At 52.3% G+C, this 22,157-nt stretch overlaps 1 protein-coding gene across 2 annotated transcripts in view; it reads right to left on the bottom strand.

The window, feature by feature from the left end:
* Window positions 1-22,157, bottom strand: part of LOC111153779 (GRAM domain containing 1B) — a 170,858-nt gene that overhangs the window by 33,679 nt on the left and 115,022 nt on the right. Inside the window, exons 3-5 of one of the 2 annotated variants that reach the window (XM_022513016.1) lie at window positions 7,170-7,380; window positions 6,334-6,354; window positions 1,142-1,162 (exon numbers count right to left, since the gene is read on the bottom strand). In XM_022513016.1, the coding sequence (XP_022368724.1) occupies window positions 1,142-1,162; window positions 6,334-6,354; window positions 7,170-7,380 (253 nt within the window). The remainder of the gene's footprint in view (window positions 1-1,141; window positions 1,163-6,333; window positions 6,355-7,169; window positions 7,381-22,157) is intronic. The other variant, XM_022513017.1, reaches the window with a different exon arrangement.

Here is a 22,157-nt window from a genome sequence, read left to right on the forward strand (position 1 = left end):
CTCGGGGGCGCCAGGCTCGGTGGGCAGAGCTCCCCAGGGACAGGCAGGGCCGCTGAGCAGCAAGAGGTCAGAAGCCACAGGGCTGACCAGGTGTCCCTGAGCCGTGTGTGAAAATATCCCCCTACCCCACCCCACCCCACCCTAGGATCAGAAACAAGCCCCTACATGAAATGCAAGCCTCCCCTCCCCCCCCAGGCGTGCACAGCCCCCCTCGCTCCCAGCCACCTTCTCCCCTACCCCCTCCACATGCCCATGAGGCCCCCTGGGGTACAGCCCGGCCAGGGGCAGCGGGCAGTGGTACCTGCATGATCAAGCAGACCGACTGTGGGGGGCGCCAGGCCCCGGGCGGAACGACCGAGGCCTGAGGCCAGGCCCTCTGTGGCCCAGACCCAGAGGGCAGAGTGCAGTGTGGCCGGATGGCTGAGACCTCAGTCAGCTGCTCTCGGGGTGGGGGTGGGGGGTTCAAAAAGCTGCCGCCCAGTCTGTGTGGTGGGGGCTGTGGTCCTGGATGGGACGGCTTCGTCCACAACACAAGTTCTGGCTACGGAGTGGCTGGGTGAGCCGCCACCATGGACGACCCCAGGCTACACCTGCACGACAGACCCAGGAGCAGTGGTTGTCTTCTAGAAGGCACACGCCTCTTGGGCTAGCTGAGGTGGGCCTTGGGGCAGAGGTCAAATTCCGTCACATGGAATGGCCTCTCTACTATCAGAGAAAAGTCTGGCTGCATTTTCCCCAAAATGTCTCTACCAAGGGAAGGAAACCTTGGTCCTAAGTTTAGGCCCCGGAGCTGTCCCCATCCCAGAATTCCGTGTGGTCTTTGGATGCCTCCCCCGCCTGGTCCCCTCCACTGGGGCTGGAGGAGCCCTGTCCACAAGTGTAAGGGAGGATACGGAGGGCCATCCCTCCTTGGTCTGTCCTGACTCAAAGCCTCCTTCACCAGCAGTCCTGTCCTGCTGCAGAGAGGATAACCAGCGTGTTTGGTCTTTAGGGGCAGGGGCCAGCCAGGGGCCCATGAGCTGGCTCAAGCCCCTGGGGCAGCCCAACTGCACTCCGCCCCTCTCCCTTCCGACCGCTTCCACCCTCCCCCCACACCCCCACTTCCCATGCACCCGACCAGAAGAGAAACAGGGATACTTACATTATACCAACTCTGGCTTTTCTGAAAGGACAAAATAAGAGAAGGTACCATTAGTCAGGGAAGAGATAGCGGGAATGGCCAGGGTAGGCCCGGCCTCCTGAGGGAAGGTTACACAGACAGCAGAGGGCGGGCAGGGAAGAGGAACCCCAATGCAGCTGAATGCTTCCCAGGTGGCTGCTCGAGAGGGGTCCTCCTTTCTCAAGACAGATCCAGAAAGGAGGCCCAGGGCAGGTCCATGCTGGAAGCCTCACCAAGGTCGGGGCGGCAGGCAGCGGCAGCACCAGCCAGAGCTCAGCTGGAAGGGAGTCGGAGCCCCATCACGAGCTTCTCTGATGGGGGGAAAGGATGCGCGGCAGGCATCCGAGACCCAGTCCCCAGATGGGCCCTGACCAGAAGCAAAGTGCAGACAGAGACCAACCCAGCCTTCCGCCCCAAGTCAGCCCCTCTGCGCAAGGCAGGAGGGGACTCTTTGGGGAAAGGAAGAGAAGGGGCTGCCTGGAAACCTCTTCCAGCTACGTTCTCGGGGAGCAGAGGAGGCCATTTCTCCTTCCACTCCACAACTGGCCGATGAGGTGAGAGAGGCTGGGGAGTACCAGGGGTTCTGCCCTGGGAGGAAGGTCGAAACTCATCACTGCTTATGGTGCCTCCCAGCTTCAAGGTGCTGTCATTCTGTTACCCACAAAATCAAGACTCCGGGCCAGCTCCAGAATCCAGGTGCTCTCAGCTCCCAGCCCTGGGCAAAGGTGACTCGTTTTCATGGCAACTGAGAGGTGTGGCTGACACTGTGCTCTGTTTACCCCCAATCTCTATGGCCAGGAGTCCTTTATGCACACCCCGCTTGGAAGACAGACAAGTAGATAGGAGCGCGCGTGTGCGTGCATGCACACGCACACGCACACACACACACACACACACATACACAAACACACACACACACAGAGCTGCTGGGCCCCAACCCTTGAGGTGCTGATCCAACAGTTTTAGACTGGAGATGGAGTATTTTCGGTACTAAGAAGCTTGCCAAAGGCATTAACTGCAGCGAGAATCACTAGGTCGGGGAAACCGTGCCTGCATGTCAACCACTACACACAGAGGTGGGGATTCTGGGCCCAACTGCAACCTTCATCCCCCCTCACCTTGTCTAACAGGTCCAGACTCATAAGGGAAAGAAAGGGCAGTCACGGGCTCAGAATGTCTACTGGGAGTGTCTCTGGTGGGGGTGGAGGGCGGGTGACTAAAGCGTGGTCGTGCGACCTCCCCCTTCGCCAGCTCTCTCTCTCTCCACCGGAAGGACTCTCTAGATGCTCTCCCCATAGTCGCTTCCCAACAAAGGCTGTCACTACGGCCCATCTGCAAGCCACATGCTCAAACCACGGCCTTACCCTCTCCTCTAATCCAGAGGTCTTAGCGGGGAAAGGGGCCCCATCTGACTACTTACAACCAACTGTTGCCCTGCTGAGGGAGCTACAGTCACAGTCTTCGCCTGCAAACATCTGGCAAAGGCCACCCGTACCTGGAGGAGAGGGATGGGGCACAGGCTGTGTCTGCCCTGACCTGCACCTTGGGAGGTCTTCACTCCTGGGGCCCGCCCTGAGATCACGTGGCACCAGGCTGTGCAGGCATTCCCTGAGCCCCATCCCCCAGCAGTGGAGAGGTGCCGTCAGCCTCCATGGCCCCTCAGGTCCCAGCACTTCATCAACCTGAAGCCAGGCCCTCAGACACCTGCTTCACAGTTGAGAAAATGCTCTGTCACCTGCCCCCTGGCTCCTTACCCACTGTCCTGGCTTTCACAGAAGACCCCAGGAGGGAAGGGGGAACAGGAATGAACTTGGGCTGGGTGCGGGGACCCAAGAACCTTTACGATTATTCCTATGTGGTGTTCTCGCTCCTGCCTAAGGTACACAGAAGTAGATTTTTTTTCTTCCTATACTGCCACACAGCTATGCGTGCTTTCTCAATCTGCTTCGAACAAAGGGCTTCAGAATGACAAAGAGCCTTGACCACGGAACCTGTGTCACATCTCTGTGTGACACCTTTGTGTGTGATATTTGCTCTTCTGGAAAGGGGTGGGGGGAGAAGAATTTGTGCTCCCAAGTACTGAAATGTGAAATGTACCATCAAAAGCGAGGACTTCTGTCTTCTCCCTCAGCGTGAGACTCTACCCCAACCAGCCATCTCCAGGCACACTGGGAGTACCTCTGGGGAAAATGCCCCCCCCAACCGGATCCGTAGTAGCTCCTGAGAACACCCACTGTGGGCACGGGTCTCTGAACTCTGACCAGCCTCCTGGAGGCAAATTCCACCCTCGTGGCTTTGCTCTCCCAGGGCTGAGTGCCCAGCTCGGGGCGGGGGGGTGGTGCAGAGAAACCAGAGGGAGCTTCCAGGCCCCGGTGCAGCGAGAACAGAGGTGTCCCCTGGCATGAGTTAGGCTGTCTGCTCTTGCAGGTTCCCTGAAATGCCTCTCCTCTGCAGAGAAGGTCAGAAGCGTGGGGAAAAAGAGAACTAGGCATGGGGTTGAAGGCTTTTCCGACAGGTCATAAATGGATTTGGCTAGAAAGGGGAGGGCGTCAGGGAAAGTACTCAAAGACAGAGTGGAACACATTTCTATCACCTCCTGGAAGGGGTCTCAAGAACGAGCACTAAAGGAATGCAAGGCCCCTAGAGACAGACCCATGTTCCCTAAAAACATCTCCCCAGTGCAAAGGCTCCTGGAGTTGGGAAGATGGGGACAGGGGGACCAGAGGAGGGGGAGAGAGGAGCTCTACTTAGAGGAGGTCAGAAATAAGAGAGACTTCTTACTTTGATCAGGTTAAGTCTGTCATACTGGAAAGAAAACCACAGAAATTAGAATTGAAAGACAAGTCAAAAGTCAAGGGGAGAGGAGCAGCAAAGCCACTGAGCCGGGATGACACAGCTCAACCAGCCTGGGACCTGGGTTCTGGGAGGACCTCTGCAAGGGCCAACCTAGAGCAGGAGCTCCTGGCCGCACATAGCGGCCGCCAGCACCCCCTAGTGGCCTCAAGCCAGCACTACAGAGCAAAAGGTGGGTGGTGGCAGGAACTCAAGGGGTTTCAGGGAAGAGGAAAGAAGCCATGACCATCTTCTAGCCCGCTGCTCTGGGCAGGGCTGCTGCACCCAGGAAGGGTCAGGCTCCGCAGTCTAGTTACAGATTCACAGGTGTGGGGCCTTACTGATCCCCTACAGATTAACACGAGGAAATGGAGGCCCTGGGGAGGGGAGGCAGATACAGTAGGACACCTTGGCTCTAGGGACAAGGGGGAACCCTCTCCTGCTTGCCTGGAAAACAGAGGAGGTCTCCTCCTCTGTGAGGTGGATGGGAGGCACTGAGGGAGGTGGCCTGGCGGGGTAGCAACAGCCGCTCTGGCTACCACATCCCTTGCCATGAACAGGTTTGGTCAACCTGAGACAAGCATCTACCCAGAGGGTGGTGGGAGGGGTATCCCCACCTCACCTCTGTAGCTCTCCAAACTGGGGGACTCCCAGACTATGTGTCTGCCTCCCCTGAGCTCTTTAAAGGGAAAATAAAACCCAGCCCCCCTCACCTTCTCCCCCTGCCCCATCACCTCCTTATGAAAGGGGGAGCCACGATTCACTTGGAATTCGCCCTCAGCTCATGGTCCCTTCTTTATGCCTCATTTTGCCTCTCAGGGCCCCAGCCTGGCTTCTAACAGCCAGGTTTGGTTTGTGGACAATCTAGGCATGTGTCTTCTCTCCCCTCCTAGACTGTGCGCTGCCCAGGGCAGGTAACTGGTCTTTACGCTTGCTTCCCAGAGAAGAGCTGCCATTCAGCAGGAAAAGTTTAAAAATTCTCCTTACCGAGTGCTCGCCTCCACCCAGCACCTGGCTAAAGAGGCACCGGCCCCCCACGGGTGGGGACTGCAGGCCATCAGTAAGGTTTGCCTCGGCCACTGAGTGCCTTGCTAGGCATGGGGGTAAGAGGGCAAGAAGCCTGTAGCTTCACCTTGGGATGGAAAAGTGTGCAAAGTCCGTAGGCACGACAAGAGAGATGGAACAACCTGATGCGTGTGTCTGGCCCACACGGGTACTCTCCCCAGCCAGAGGGCTGAGGGGCCGGGGGTGTGTGCGTGCTGGCCGCACAGAGAACTCCCTCACACCAGGCAGAGCTCCTCTCCCCCTCCCTAGAGCAAGCAGCCACCGACTCAAGTCCTCGGAGGCAAGCTTTTAGCCTGAAGGTCACAGACTCTAGGATTAGCCCTGAAGTCTCTTGTTCTTCTCTCGGGAAAGAGAACAGCTGTTCGCCCTCCTCCTCCTCCCTAAAACACTTAGAGAGGCTCAAGACTATTATTAAGTCATTCCTCTGCTTTTTCTTCTCCGGGCGACATCCCACCTCCTTTCCCCCGTGGGGATTATTTCCTGAGCCTTGCTGTTCTAAAATACCTATTGCTCTCGCTGTACTCCCTGTGAGTTCTGCTCGGACCTCTGAGATCCCGGGGGACGGGGTTCAGGCGGCGGGGAGGCCGGGCAGACTCCAGCACTGACTCCCTGACCTGGCTGCATTGCTGCGAGGCCTGGAAGGGGCCACCATCCACGTCCACCAACTGCCAGACGTTAGCACCATGCCCTTCTGGGAGAACAGTTCCGCTCTAATCACAATTCGGGGTCCTGAGAACACCAGAGGCCATAGGGCTGGGCAGTGGGCAGGTAGAGGGAAGGAGGGTGCCAGGTGCAGCTCCTGAGGTCACTCTACCGCACCGGGGAACTCCCTATGGGCATCTGTCGGCCTCAGTCATCTCATCTGGGGAATTAGGACTCACCCAGTAAAGCAGGTATAAGGAGCCCTCAGGACCTGAAGCCCCTCTGGATGGGGCCTCCCTTCCCCAAACCAACGAAGGAAGCCCCGGCAGGACTCTGCTTCTAGATGGCTCCATGTAAGGAGGGAAGAGATTCCCAACCCAAGGCAGTGTTCGGGGAGCAGGCAGAGACTGGGGAGGATGGGGGACGGGTCTGTTCTCCGACTCTGGGCGCAAGAGGAATGGTCCCTCGGTAACGTCAAGCCAGCCTGCCATGGGGCAGTAGGGCCGGCCCTTCTGGGAAAGGGACCAAGCGAGACATGGGCCAGAGTGGGCGGGGGCGGAGGGAGGGGGTGCAGAGCACTACAGACAATTCAACACCGGAGGGGAGACCAAAGACAGAGACAAAAGATGGCTTACTTTTGAGAGGCGCTTGTGAGACTAAGACCATGCATGCAAAGGAGGTATTTGGGAAATGGTGGGGAAGAAGAGGAAGAACAAGAAATCAAAAGACAAATCAGATGGGAAGCCAGCTCCCGTGCCTCCCAGGGGCCCCTTCCCCTCCCCAGGGCCTGGGAGCCCAGCAGTAAACAGAAGCTTTTTGAAGGATCATCTAGGCAAAGAATATCTCCTGCTTCCCAAAGGACTGAGGAGGGGATAAGAAAATCTCTGGGGACCCAGGCACCCCCCTGGGGCTTATGTTATGCCTATTCTCAGGCAAAGGCCCAGGTCCTCAGGCAACAGCATCTTGGGAGGGACAGAGAGGCCTGGTCACCGCCCTCCCGGCCAAAGGACTACCAAGTGGGTTATTACCAAAGGTGGGGCAGAGAGACAGCCAGGGTGGACGTTAAAGACATCCCCCTTCCCAAGGACTCTCTTCCTGGCCCTGTTGTTGTCCCAAATCATGTTCCCTTCTACCCCAAATTTGAAAAGGGAAGCGGGACTAAACAGATGGTCCCTCCTAGTCCCCAGAGCACCCTTTCTCCAAATCTCAAGGTCCAGGAGGCTCCCTCACCCCAAGAGAGAGAACAGTCAGTGTGGAATCCTGTAACGAGTTCCCCCGGGGCACTCCGAGGGCTGAGCTGAGAAGAGAACACTGAGCTAGGGTCAACCCTGCCTGTCCCACCCTTGCCTCACTGACACAAGGGTCCTCGGGGAAAGGGCTCCCGCCTTGCCGCCCCCCCCCCTCCCCCGCACTGGCTTCCCTGCAGCCAGCTAAGGAGGAAGTGGAGAGGCCCCGGAGGGGTCCAGCTCACCTTGGAATTTTTGCCGCCACTCCGGCCAGACTGTGAGGAGCAGCTGCGCTGCACACCCTGCTCCGGCGTGGACGGGGACTTGTCCGAGGAGTGATCGGAGCCCTTCTCCACCATGGTGTCTCCGTCCGGGCTCTGCGGGGTTGGCGAGCGAGACCGTTTGCGGAGGATGGGGGAGCAGGCCGGCGTGCTGCGGTTTGAGTTACTGGCAGTGCTGCAGGGGCAGATGGAGAGAGGGAGTGGGGTGGGAAGGGAGGAGGAAAGACAGGCAGTCAGTGATTGAAGGCCAAAGCCGGGTCCCAAGGAGCCGGCTCAGGGAGCCAGGGCTGGGGCTGGGGAGAAACAGGGAGAGAAGGGCCCAGCTACGGGCTCACGGCACCGTAATACTGCTGCTGGCCAGGAGGGGGCGGTGGTGTCAACGGGAAATGGAAATGGGACTAGAAGGGGTAAGTAGGGCAATTAGACGTTTAGCTATTCATCCATCCATCCGACCATCTGTCTGTCCATCCATCCAAATATTGTCAGAGTCCCTATCACATGCCAAGAGCCGTCTCCAAAACAGAATTTAGGAGCTGAAAGACGCAGATCATCTAATACTGCAGATCCGGTTTCGACATTGTTTTACACGTATGTGCCTGTAAAAATGGTCAAGAATAATCCTACTTTTCAAAGCAGTCACATGCACGCTATTTTGCTAGCTTCTTAAAACAATCCTCCACGGAGGTAGTAATGACAAGTGCCATAATCCCTATTTTTTAAAAAAGCCCGTGCACCCCAGAGAGGAGCTCAAGTGTCCTCTGATCGCAGAGGCATTCGAAACAAAACCTGGGTCTCCTGACTTGCAACTCACGCACGCCGGAGGGAGTACTTCCTTGTAAGCCGTACTGCTCTCCGCATCCCCTGCCCAGGGCGAAGACGAACACAGCAGAATTCTCACCTTCCAGAGTCCCCGCCACTCAACCGTGTTTCCAACAAGTATCTTATATGCCCCACGGTCCTGAACCCCTGCACACCAAGGCTTATAAGCTGTGTATTTACTGGGGGATTCTGAGCTTCAGCTCTTGATGGAAAAGAAGGATAGAAGACAGAAGAGGGGAGGAAAACTGAATACTGTGACGTTCTAACAAGTGTTTGCTTTGGTCTGAGAGGACAGAGCAAGAGAAGTCAGGGCCAAGAACAAGGTTAAGTGGGAAAGAGGAGAAAAGGGAAGGAAAGCAAGGATGAGACTGCAAAGCCAAAGAAAGCATAAGGGCAGGGGGCAGATGAGAAGTCCAGGGTCTCTCTCACGCACTCAGTGGTGAGAGAGCAGGGCCAGGCTTCTGGAACAGCCCAGATCCAAGGCTGTGAGGGCCCCTTCATCCCAGCCTTCCCTAAGGGAGTGCCCTGCAGGGTGGGGAACACAGTCATTTGCATGAAGATCAAGCTGTGACCTCAGATGTCCCAAGGGACCCATTTGCAATGAAAACCATGTACATGTGGAGAAGTGAAAGACCTGAGGCTTTGCTTCACCCTAAAACAGATCGAAGTTTTAGATCTCACTTAAAATACTAACAATACCCTTGATTTAGAAAAAAGAAGCTAGGGGCACCTGGGTGGCTCAGTGGGTTGAGGCCTCTACCTTCGGCTCGGGTCATGGTCCTGGGGTCCTGGGATCGGGCCCCGCGTCGGGCTCTCTGCTCCGCAGGGAGCCTGCTTCCCTCTCTCTCTCCGCCTGCCTCTCTGCCTACTTGTGATCTCTGTCTGTCAATAAATGAAATCTTAAAAAAAAAAAAAAAGAAAAGAAAAAGAAAAAAGAAGCTCTTCGAGTTCTCATCCCGTCACCATCTTTATCCTCTGACCTGGCCCCAACTCATTCACGATGCAAACCCTGGAAAGAGGAAATTATGTTCCTTTTCTTGGGTTGGAAAAGCAGAGCCTTGGAATGGTGGCAAAGGGACGGTGGGATACGGCCGCCTCCAGAAGGAGGACTCAGGTGGTCACTGTAAGGACCTTATTTAGAAACTGTCCCTGCTCCCCTTCCCTCAGGGGATTTACTTGGAGACAAGTCCCAGAAACCAGCTTCAGGTAACAAAGCCCAGATACAAGGCCAGGTGGAGACATCCGATCAGTGGGGGGGATGCATACCGTCTCCCTGGTTACCGAGGAGTATGGTCCTTTTGGGCACCAATCCTAACCAAGGTGTGATAGGCTAAATCAAATGTCTACTAGGGTAAATTGTAACTCAATTGGTCACCTAGCATCACTGTGGAGTTTCCTGTGTGTGTTACAATCTCATTGGCCACCTGTTTGTGGCCAGGCCCGACCACATGGCCTTTGCCCTTAAAAGCTAGTCTGTAAAACAGAGAAGGGTCGCCTTCTTTTGCAAGAGGTGCGTCCCCGAACGTTTTCGGTTAGATTCTTGATGCTTGGCGCGAAATAAAGCTTTGCTTGACCTTCGCTTTATATCAGTCTCACTCCTTTAATCACGGACCCATTATCGGGGCATAACAGTCACCAGTATTCCGAGGATTAAACTGTCTTCTAGCATCACTTAGCTAGAAGCACGGCCAGGAACTCTACCCCTCACCTCAACGAGTTTGCTCACGGACACACCAGGGTGTGGACGACGCCTAGCACTGCCTGTCTCAGACCCAACATGCCCACAGCTCAGCTCCAGTTTTTCCCTTCCGTAATGGGACCTCGTAACACATGGTGATTCCAGGTGCAGCAATGAAAGGAGATCTCCTTATCCTCCAAACTCTCCAACACCCCTGAGAGCAGGCTGTCTGTCGAGGAGGGATTCAGTAAGGCATGGGCCAAAAAATTCTAACCTGCAGGAAACTCACTCCAACTTGCCCCAAACCACATGAATCTCACACTCAATGATCAAAATGTCCCTGAGATTCCCTCAACACCTAGTGGCCTCCTTTTAGCTGACCCACCATAAGCCATCCAAGGAGACCTAACTTTTGGCCTTCCATACACCCGTCAAAACGTCAGTCAATAAACTTGTACTGTCCTTTGTCACTTTATTCTCTGTGCTTTTATGGCTACTGATCATCTATCTGAGCTGTTCCCAAAGATCTCGCCTCCCCTTCCGGATGCCACACACCTCTTCCCGCCTCAGACGCTGGCTTCTCTTTGCTAACTCTAGCCGAAGTGTGGTCCTTCCCCGAAGGTGAGTCCTTCCCTGCCCACACCATCTCCCGCTTCACGGGACTTCACCTGTGCCTTGCAGCAGAAGACTCCCTCCCCGCCTGCTTCCAGCTCTCATCACTTGCTCACTTCAGCCCAGCAATCTGCGGCCGAGGGGACACTCCCTCCAAACCCACGTCTCACAAGCCCCTCAGACGGAAAGCCAAGCCTGCTGTTGGTCCTGAACCTCTTCCCGCTACGGCCGCTTCTCCACAGCATTCTCATTCCCCGTCTCTGAGGCTGCAGACCCACACCTTCCATCTCACCCCACAAAGAGCCAGTCTCTGGATCCCATCAATTCTATTTGCTGAAAGCTCTTTGTCCATCCTTCCTTCCCCTCCCTCCAGGCCCCTTGCGGAGCCTCTCCCCAGATGGTCTTCTAGGCAGTCTCTTTCTCTCCCTTTCCTCTCTTGGGCTCATTCACACCTCTGGCATTCAATCTTTCTGAATACGAACCTGATAGCATCTTTCTGCCCCCCTCCCAGCACTCACATTAAAGTCTCCAATCCTCAGAATGGAATTAAAAGTTCTTGAGGGAAAATCATTTTGACACTTACTGTATTCTGGTACTTTGTCTCTCCTTACACAATCTTTGAGAGCTCTCGTCCTATATAACCTCCCCCGGTTTTCTTCCCACTCTCCTCCTCCTGCCTCCTGACTTCCACACCTATCACTACTTGAGTGTGAGGGGTCCCTCCCCCAACTACCCACACCCCCCCCCCGTATCTACCTACCAGAGTCCTACCCAGCCTTTAAGACCCATCTCAAACCCCACCTTCTCTGAAAAGCTTTTCAAAGCCTCCGCCACTGAACTGGCTAGAGCATCTAACATACTCTGCCCGGGGCACGCACTTGGAAGCACCCACCTGTGCCCCCCACCCCCACAACGCCCAGTGGGAGGCTCTCTAAGTGGTAGGTGCTCAGTACACGTCCGCTGGATTGAATAGCATTACAGCCAAGTTGTAACAATCCTCATGGCTTTCCCAGTCCCCAGTATCACAACTCCCAACCAAGTCTCTGCCTTCAACCTGCTAACAAAAATAGCTATACAGGTTTCTGAACGTTTATATGAGTTCCTGGCCTGGTGCCAAGTGTTTATGATGCGATAGCCTATTGAAATCCCCAGCCAATCTGTGAAGGGTTAGTGGGTATTATTATTTGTCCCATTTTTCAGATGATAAAGTGAATTACTGACAGATTCAGTAACTCCCCCAGGGTCACCCAGCCAGGTAAGTGGCAAGACTGGGTTTGAAATGCAGGCCTGATGACAGAGCATGTTCTCAGAACCAACACTGAGTAATCCTTCTTGGCTGGGTGAACAGATAGAGAAGGATGGATGGGGTGGTTAGTGGATGGAAAGAAAAGAAAGAATCAGCTTCTTGCCTCCAGTTTTCAATCCAGTATCTATTTTGCTATCAAAATGAACTTTCTAAAAAGGGATTTTGCCATTCTAACCATCCCCTCCCCTGGTTCAAAGCTCTCTATGGTTTCTTATCCCCTTAGAAGAAAGCCTGATCTCCAAACTATGGCACAGAAGTTCCTCGAAGATCTTGAGGATCACCCTTGGCTATTCCTCCCAGCGGACCCCTCCCCGCCTCAGCCATCCACGACTAATGACAGATCCTGGTGCCATGTTGTCTCCCTTCCACATATGTCAGTGTCTCTCATTCTGAAAATACCATTTCCCCCTCCAAGCACCCTTCCAACATTTACTGTTCAAGACTAAACCCAACTACTCCCCCCATCACCTTCCCCCCATGCTCTGATCCCTCACTATACAAGAAGAAACCTTCGAAGCTATAGTTCTAACTCGGCAAAATCACTACCAGATGTGCTATGTAGCTAATACTCTTTTAAGAGGTACTCCATGATCCAATAAGTTAAGTGTCCAACTCTCGATTTCACCTCAGGTCATGATCTCAGGGTCATGGAGTGGAGCCTCCTCAGGATTCTCTCCCTCTGCCTTTCCCCCTATATTCATGCTCTCTCTAAAAATAATAACAATGATAATAATAAATAAGTAAATAAAAGGTTTTCCATTATCCTATAGACTAAATAAGTAAATAAAAGGTACCCCATTATCCTACAGACTTTAGACGTCCTCCTGAGCAAACAAAACGAATTCCCATGTAGCTCATAACCCTACCCTATTGCGTCTTTCGAGCAAACTTCACGGTGTGCCATTCATTAGTCTGATTCTGCCACTATTATTAATAATAGTATTACACTGGGTTTCAAAATCTTAGGAATTTATTTTTTTTGAGGTTGGGGGGAAGCAGGCTCCCCACTGAGGAGAGAGCCCGATGTGGGGCTTGATCCCAGGATCGTCAGATCATGACCTGAGCCGAAGGCAGAGGCTTTAACCCACTGAGCCACCCAGGTGCCCCAAAATCTTGGGAATTTAAAACAAAAAAGGACCTTAGATTTTCTACAGAAAGGGCAGGAAGACTGGCATTGGAGGAGCTACTAGACTATGACCCCCTTTCAGAATTTAGAATACAACCAGCTTGTCACTTGACATATAAGAAACCTAAGAAAGAGGGAGGTTAATAAATGCCTGGCTAAAAATTAACAAGACAGGAAACAACGTGTGTTGGAGAGGATGTGGAGAAAGGGGAACCCTCTTACTCTGTTGGTGGGAATGCAAGTTGGTGCAGCCACTTTGGATAACAGTGTGGAGATTCCTGAAGAAATTAAAAATAGAGCTTCCCTATGACCCGGCAACTGGGGTATTTACCCCAAAGACAGTGAAAAGAAGGGCCATCTGTACCCCAAGGTTCACAGCAGCAATGGCCACAATCACCAAACTGTAGAAAGAGCCAAGATGCCCTTCAAGAAACGAATGGATAGGGGCGCCTGGGTGGCTCAGTGGGTTGAGCCGCTGCCTTCGGCTCGGGTCATGATCTCAGGGTCCTGGGATCGAGTCCCACATCGGGCTCTCTGCTCAGCAGGGATCCTGCTTCCCTCTCTCTCTCTCTCTCTGCCTGCCTGTCTACTTGTGATCTCTCTCTGTCAAATAAATAAATAAAAATCTTAAAAAAAAAAAAAAAAAGAAACGAATGGATAAAGATGTGGTCCATATAATACAATGGAATATTACATCTCCATCAGAAAGGATGAATACCCAACTTTGGTATCAACATGGACAGGACTGGAGGAGATTATGCTGAGTGAAATAAGTCAAGCAGAGAGAGTCAATTATCATATGGTTTCACTTACTTCTGGAGCATAAGGAATAACACGAAGGACATTAGGGGAAGGAAAGGAAAAGTGAATTGGGGGAAATCAGAGAGGGAGATGAACCAGGAGAGACTGGGAAGCAAACTGAGGCTTCGGGGTGGGGGGGTGGGAGGTTAGGTGAGTCTGGCCGTGGGTACTAAGGAGGGCACATATTGCATGGGAGCACTGGGTGCGGTACATAAACAATCTTGGAACACTGAAAAAATCAAATCAAATAAAAAAAAATGCCTGGCCAAGGTGATGCCTTCATACCCAGATCTCCTGAGCCACAAACACTTACTAGGCACCTGGCATCATCCTAGGCATTCAAGTCCATAAGAGTGAGTAAGAAAGGACCCTTGTCCCTGGGACATTATAATCAGGAAGAGCCAGACATGCATTTTTTTCCTTCTAACATAAGCCAAAGTGTGAGACAGGGAAGAGTCAGGGAATCTTCTCTAGACTTGAGGGATCAAGAAAGGCTTCTTTGGCACAAGAAAGGATATGGCACTTGAGACTAGAGTGGGGATCTAAATAATGTGTTAAGAGTTAGCCAGGTACAGGGCATGGTCATAGGAGGGAAGAGAATGTTCCCAAGCAAAACAAAACAAAACAAACAAAAAACCAGTATAAACAAAGGTGTGAAGGCCTAAAACAGCACGGGATACACAAGAGCATTACAAGAAACTGTGTGTCACTGAAGCGTAACACACTTAAGCCTGTGCTTCTAAGATTGCTGTAACTGTCACGTCTCCCCAGTAACAGGTGCACTGAGACCGCCACCAGCCACTTTTAAGCCACTTACTATAGAGGGGCCCAGGAGCCGTTCACTCATCTCCCCTCTCTCCTATCTTTAAGACTTCCAACAAAGACTTTTTCATTCCTCTCCTGGTTACCTTGCTAACAAACAGTGCTTCCATAAGTCTAACCATTAATCTTACCTCCTACGCTCAGGTCTGGGTGAAGTCCTTGAGAAATGGATACGAAAAAGAGCACGAAGGCTCTTTGGGCTCTCCGTGGCATCTCTCACCCTCACCTGACACGTGGGAGCCCTCATCCTATGCTTTCTTTTCCCACCCTGACAGCTGGGTGGGTGGTCCTGCGGGCACCAGCAACCTTTGTCCACAAGACAGCAACCTGAGCAGCCATCCGTACGTTCTTCAGAACTCGGAGCAGAGCGGAATAGTTAGGCGGTGTCCCAGTGTTCCTCATTCAAGTTCACTTGTGTGTCTTCAGTGTAACCATTCCTGCCACAGAGATTGCAAGACCCGTGCCTGTCACTCTGCACCTGAATCTCCACCTGCCGGAATGACAGCCGCTCCTTTCCCGCTCTCCAGCAAGTTCCACTGGCCTGGCTCATTCCCAATCAGATTCCCACTCGCCCTCCCCACACCTGGACACATCACATCTACTTTATCTTCTCCCCTAAGCCCAGCCCTGCCATGACCTGTCTCATCCAACGTTTGGCTGGAATCGTTTCAATGCCAGGGCACTGGTTAATTTTTTTTTTTTTTTATTGGACTGCCTGATACATTCCAGGGCACCTCAAACTAAAAGAAAAAAGCATTTAATTAGAAATTTAGAAAGCCAGTTTCAAACAAAACATTTGTTTGCTGGAGGCCTGCTTGGGCCATATGTCAGGATGAGCTGCCAGTCTGTGGGGTCCTGTCACCAGGCTCGGGTTTGAGTCTCAGCTCTGCCACCTGCCATGTGACACTGACCTCTGGATCTCATTTTTCCATCTGGACAAATGAGAGATACCACTATCTCACCATAGGACTGTGAACCCCAAATGAAGTAAGCTCCGTAAAATATTTAGTGCAGTTCCTGACACATCAGAAATGCTGTGTATTTAAGGCGGCTTCTGTTCCTCTCTGCAAAATGTGGGATAAAATCCTTGCCCGCTCTCCTCAGAGGATTATGTGGACAAACTTCAAGCGCTCCTGTGCCTTACTTCTCATTGTAGGGACCACATCTACCTGGGCTGTTCCCCTGAAGGGTGGACTCCCACTCCTCCCCCGCTGTATAAGTGATCATTTCCAGGAACGGTCTTAGCAATCTTCATCCTAAACAAGCCCCAGGGCAGATGTGATACTCTCAAACTTGAGAGGACTCCCAAGGACGAATCTTGAAAATATCCAGGGGTAATTGACGCATCTGTCCCAGATGACAGAAACCTGCTTACAGCTCTTCGAGGGAATCAGCTTTTCAGGGTCTACTAGGTTGGTGAGCTCGTTGCAACAGAAAACATGGGTTGAGTTTGTCACAGAAACCGGCAATGGAGAAGAATCTAGAGCCGATGCGGTGTGGGCACGGAGATGTAGGTCTCAAGGTAGGGCCACGACTCAGCATCCAAAGGAGAGGGTCACCTTCTTTTGGTGTGGGGAGCCCAAGCATTATCATCAGAGCCCACACCCACCACATGACAGGCACCCTCCCTGGCTTTAGCAGCATCGAGATAAAGCTGACTCTGATCTCTAGTGGTCCCCAATTCCCAGCAGACCACCATTCCGTGAGCCAGCTCTGCGCCTGCCATCCCCACGCCGATTCTGAGCTCTCGTCAGTAATCCTCCTCGGTTCTTTATATCAGCACTGCAAATATCCAGGAGAATTAGCCAGCTCCACTTGGAATTTTCCCACAGCACATGCTCAAGTGCCTGAGACAGAGAGCCCATGGGTGTATTTGCCTAACACGGACATGAATTTACATGCTGCCTGCAAACGCCTCCGGTAAGTCCGTCCACCTAAACTGGGTCCCAGTTCAGGGTACGAGGACTCCTTGAAGCTGGCTGTTTGCCAGTTCCTCTCTGTACTCTTGGCTTGTCACTTAACCGTGTCTCTGAACCCTCATAAAACCACAGCACGGTGAGCGGGAAGGGCATACCCAAGGGGAGCTTCGTAGAGGGGGAATGTGGCCCAAATTGCCAATCCCAGCAGAGCCCCAGATGCCTCTTGGATCCTTCTCCTTAGGGAGCAAAATACCATGTTAGAAAAAAACTAGATCTTCCCAATCCTGCTTCACTCCTTGTTATAACTTCCTGGAGCTCCTGATCTTACCCCCTGCCCCGACCCCAACCCTTACCTAGGATGATAAACCCAGGCTCGGGTCCCCAAGGAACGACTGTGCGGACAAAGATGGGGAGGGGCTCATCCTGTCCAACCCTCTCCCTGGTGGGGGAAGCAAGGGTCCAGAAAGAGGACAGAATTGTCCACCAGGGGGTTAATAGGCAGCGGACACCCCAACGCCCAAGCACAGAGGGCTTAACAGTGCAAAGTCAGAGACTCCCCCTCCGCCCCCCTACTTTTTAGGACACTGGATGGGGAGGAAGTTCAAAAGACTGAGAGAAGTACTTCTGTTTCTCCTAAGAGGAGCTCCTCGTGACCATGTAGGGAACCCACCCTCTGTGGACCTATTGCGTGGAATCTAAACCCGGGGACAACTGTGCCACTCGTCTGGTTCCTTCCTTTGTGGACCCAATGGGCCTTTGGTGGCAAACTGTGATTATGTGGTTGAAGAATGAGGCAGGCCAGGCGGCGACTAGGACACAGATGCTTTTTTGTTGGTGCTGTTTTCGTTTTGTTTGGTTTTGAATGGCGCAGACCTTCTCTTCCCAACTTAGGCTATGGCAGACTCTCTGCCGGGTCCCAGCCCAGAATGCTTTGGCCTGGAATAGCAACCTGCCGCATTTCAGCAAAGGGCAGCAAAGGACAGGGCTCCCGGAGCGCTGCCTTTCTCCCCCTAACACAGTTCACAACAACGGCAGTGGCAGAGCCCGACACAGAAGGGGCCTCCCTCACCTGCTGCGAGGGTAAGATTTTGACGGAGATGAACATCTCATTCCCTCTCCTCTGTTTGGGGAACTTGCTGAGATCCCCTGGGGGCTTTCCAACTGGGCCTTTAGGTGAAGGATACAGGGTGTTCGCAAACAGATTCTGTCTGCAATCTGGAACCAAGAAGGCAGAACTAGACGGTTGCCAGGTCAGACTGCTGGCAGAGAAAACTCGCAAAGGTAAGCCTGACCATTCTCCACCCTCGCTAACTACCCACGGGTCATCCACACCCTGACCCACACACAGGGTCCACCCTGGCCCAGGCCTTGCCCTCTCTCTGCACTCTGTGCCTCATGAGTCCTCATCTCCATAGATATTGTACAGATAGGATTCAGGTCACTTCCTAGGACCAAGAGGCTCCACTTACCTCTTCCTCCTTCCCTATCTTGTTCAAGTAACTATGGAAAGTTTTTTTTTAAAATTTGCTTACAAGGGAAATGAAAGGTGGCAGAGCCCATCCGAAAACATTTGCAGAACATTTAATACCTGGAGACATTCTCAATAGAAATCTACTTAAGCCTGGAAGGAATGACTTGGGGGGCGGTGGGGGGAGTCCTAACAGGGAACTCCAATTGTTAATTTATTAATTGAGCAGCTAATATAAGGGCGAGGCCCATGGAAAGTCTTTGGCCAAAGAGAGAAAAAGCAGACCTTCAATTAACCTTCTATTGGTATTCTTGGTCCAGGGAGGTGATGGGTGGAGAGAGCGCCAGGGACTGGGTAAAACCTGTTTGCCTTGGCTACTCAAGCCAGAGAGAAGAGATCTCGTCACGTGGGCTGGAGCCTCCATCCATCCTACTCCCCCGCTCCCTGGCTTTCCTGCAGCTTCTGTTCAGCCCAGAGTTTGGAATTCAATCCAGGAACAGGCATGACAAACACTATTTTTCATTTCCATGGAGACCAAGGCCTGCAACAGAACCAGGACTCCATGCCCGAAATGCCAAAACAGCCTGACCCACTTTTCCCCCTTCCTGCAAAAACAAAATAAGTTTGTTTGGGTCCTGCAAGGGCTCCGGGAGAAGCCAGAGCTCCTGTTATCTCTTTGGACATGCTGAAGAGGAATGAATTAGAATAACCTTTGGAAACCCAGATGATGCTACAGAAACGGTCAAGCATGAACTGCTTTACCCTAAAAGCTCTCAGACTGCCTGGAATCTACCCCACATCCTCGTCCTAACATTCTGGAGGGAGAGGTTCGCATCTCCTGAGATGTACTTAATGGCCAGTGATGCTACTCCTAGGATCCGAACTCAAGGGACTGTCTTCTCCAATTTCCTCTTACACCACTTCCCCCCACCCCCAACCATCTTCTGGCTTCCTAGGGCCTTTCTGTTCCTGAGACAAATCAAGTCTACTCCTGCTAGAGGACATTTGCACTTGCTGGTCCCTTCTGCCTGGAACTCTTTTAGAACTGAAGTTTTGGATTCTGGTTCCTTTTTAATCTTCAGAGTTCAAATGTCACCTCCCTAGAGCCCTCTGTCTTGGAAGGACCACTCGGCCGGGTCTAAGGTGGCGTCCCTGTCCCCAGGCAATCGTTATCAGAGCCTGTCTTTCCCCCTTCCAGGCATTTAGGAGAAGCTGAAATTGTCTGCTGTTAGTTTGTTGACTTTTTTTTTTTTTTTTTTTTTTTTAAATTAAAGTGAACACTGTTGGGCAGGTAGGGTGCCTGGGTTGCTGGGGCCTCCAGCACCATGACTGGCACCTGGGACCACAGACTCACTGCACGAATAAAGGAATGAGCTCTTTTTAAAGCCATTCGATCCACTGTTCAGCCACTCTGTTAGACTCTCAAGCCTGCCCCGAGTCTGCCTTCTTATAACACCGGCCCACTGGTTCTTATTCCGACTTCTGGATCCAGGCAAACTGAAATCTGACATCACTTCCAGGTTCTCTGCTGGCCTGGCCCCTTTCCCACAACATCAGGATAGGTGTCTGAGTTTAAATTCTGAGCTGTTCTGTGCTTTTGAGAAAAATGGCTTATCTTCCTGTGAGTCTGGGTGTCCCATCTCCCGAATGATCACAACTTACCTTACTAGGGTGAGGGGCGGGATCTTAAAAAGCAAATAAAGCTAATTAGTGCCTCCCCGAAGGAAAGGTCTTCCTATAATTGCTCATTGAGTGAAAAAAAAAGAGAGAGAGAGAGAGAGAGAGAGAGAGAGAGAGAGAGAAGCAGGAAGTGAATTTCCCAGTGAAGAAACCAAATCCTGTTTCTAAATTCCGTCCTCTCCTCATGGCACAGACGGGGTGAGAATACCAGCCGTTGCACGCACGCCTTCAACTAGTTCCTCCTTGCATGGGGCTGGAAAGCAAAGCATTCAGGACGGGGCACAAGATGCTGAAATTCATCGCAGCAGCTTACTGGTGTGGAACCATTTCCTTTCCCAGAGATTATTCACTACAGGACAAACACCTACACTGGGAGACAGTCCTGCTGGGTTCGTGGGCAGCGCTGGCTGAACAGATCTGCAGTGACGGTCTGTCTTTTGGAAGGGACCATAGTGGTCTCGTAATCCAATCCACCCTCCCCCTCCCCCACCAAATGCAGGAATTCCCTCCAGGAGGCCCTGCTGACAGCCACCCAGCCAGGGCTGGCTTCGGATCTCCAGTGAGAAAGCACTCACTGGCTGGCTTGCACAGCTCCAGAGGGACTTTTAGCACCATGGTCCTTGTCTCTCCACGATTCGTGGTCACCAGGATCCATCCAGCTGTCCCTGAACATCAGCCTTTGGAAAGTGAGCTAACCGTGCTGACTGGATGTCTGCGAACAAGCATTTCCTCAACACCTACTATGCGCCTCCAACCCTGAGAAACCTATTTATTCATCCCGAGGGCCCCAAAGCGCAGTGACTATGTCAGGGCTCTATGCAGACACACAAAGATTAAACACACATATCAAACATGGTGATGGGCACACGGTAGGGACTTAACACTTTTAAATTTGACTCACTATCAGTCTCAGCCAAATCTAAGTACAATTCCACCCAAAGTATTCCAGAAGCCTCCGCGCTCCGGAAGAACGGGACCTTGTGAAAGCAGAAAGGTGCTAAGCCTATCCCAGGAGGCCCCCTTCCTTGAAAGAGATTTCCAGTCCACTGGGAGGCCACAAACCACTAGAACAAGGCAGGGAGGGGTTCATCTGAATAGAACTTCCTTTGCCTGGCAAGGGCCCCTCCCCCATCCTCTGCAAGAGAAATGTTGTGGCTAAGCCTGAAAGGAACTTGAACATGATCCATGTATCCGTCATCCATCCCCCCATCCATCCATCCATCCAACAAACAGCTGAGGAGACCACACTCCATGCCAGGTAACGTTCTAGGCATTAGGGATACAGGCTCTCCCTCTAAGGAACACACAATTGGGTGGGAGAGAGACATGTAATGAACTAACACTATTACATGTCCGTCTCTCCCACCCAACCCCACGTGATAAGAGCTACTTGGATTGAGTCAAAACTGCTCCCCTCACTACCTGCCAAGGAAGCCAGCCAGCCCTGATGGCAAACGCTCCTCTCGGGGCTTCAGCTTGAATTATGCGAGACGTGTGGAGGCCACCTAATCCCCGAAGAGACATGACAGGGGGAGGGCAACAAAGAATGTCTCGAGGACACACTGTGAACTCCTGAGAGCAGCAGCTTCTCCACCTAGAGGGACTCCGCTCTCCATTCGGCGGAGGATGCAGAAATAAGACCTGGGCACTTGGGGGTCCTTGTGAATGCAGCTTCCCCAGCCTTCCCTCTTCCCAGAGGCTGCTGCCATGCTGGCCGAAGAAAGCTCTGAGCTTGGCGGTCTAGCAGACGAGGGGTGTGTAGGGTGCAGGGGACAGAAGGTGAAGCAGCAGCATTTAGACAACCCTTCCCAACCACCCCCTCCCCACTCCTCCCTACCCGCACTGTCAAAGCCAAGTGAGGCGAAACCTTTCCAGACCCCTGTGGATTCAAGTCCCGTTGGGATTTACTTTTCTGCTGGAGAGCAAATGGAAACAGGCTGAAGAACAACCATTACGTTAAAATCACAGAAATTTTAGAACAAAGACGACTATAAGAGGTCAGCCAATAGGCCTGGCTGGAAGCAGACAGACCTAAATCACTCGAGGGAGGCTTCGTCCTACTTGAAAATGTATTCCGGGTACAAAAGTCCAGGGCCCCCCTTTGGGATCCTTCTCACTGCCCTCCGCTACCATCAGGAAGTTCCCAATGATTAAAACAAAAGCCTGTTATAATGCATTTAATGCCACTTTCTCCATTTCAGCTTTCCAGGACTCGAGGTCAGTTCATTAGCTAGAACCCTTCCTGTGTTCCTATCCTCCTTTCTTTGGGCGGAATGATTCCAGTTCCTCAAACCTACTTTCAGTAGTTAAAAATCATTTGTCCTATGATCTCGTCACCAAATCTCTGTTTAGATTATGCCTCAAGCCGTGGAAAAGATACTTAATCGATGATGTGGTTCAGTTCACCTTTGGACAACTCTTTTTATTTTAAGCTCAAACTATTTCCTGTGGCTTTCTACCAAAGGTCCTATTTTCTACTTCCCTGGCAGACATAGAATAATCTAATTCCTTTTAAAATAATTAATTAATTTATGAATTTATGAAAGAGAGAGGGAGAAGGTATGCTAGCAGGTGGGTGCACGCGAGGGGAGGAGGGGTAGAGGGAGAGAGAGAGAATCTCAAGCAGACTCCCTACTGAGAGCAGAGCTTGATCCTATGACCTTGACATCAGGATCTGAGCCAAAATCAAGAGTCAGGCGCTTAACTGACGGAACCATCCAG

The sequence above is a fragment of the Enhydra lutris genome, unplaced genomic scaffold (assembly GCF_002288905.1).
Source record: "Enhydra lutris kenyoni isolate GAN:26980312 unplaced genomic scaffold, ASM228890v2 scaffoldscaffold34, whole genome shotgun sequence".
Taxonomy (NCBI): Eukaryota; Metazoa; Chordata; class Mammalia; order Carnivora; family Mustelidae; genus Enhydra; species Enhydra lutris.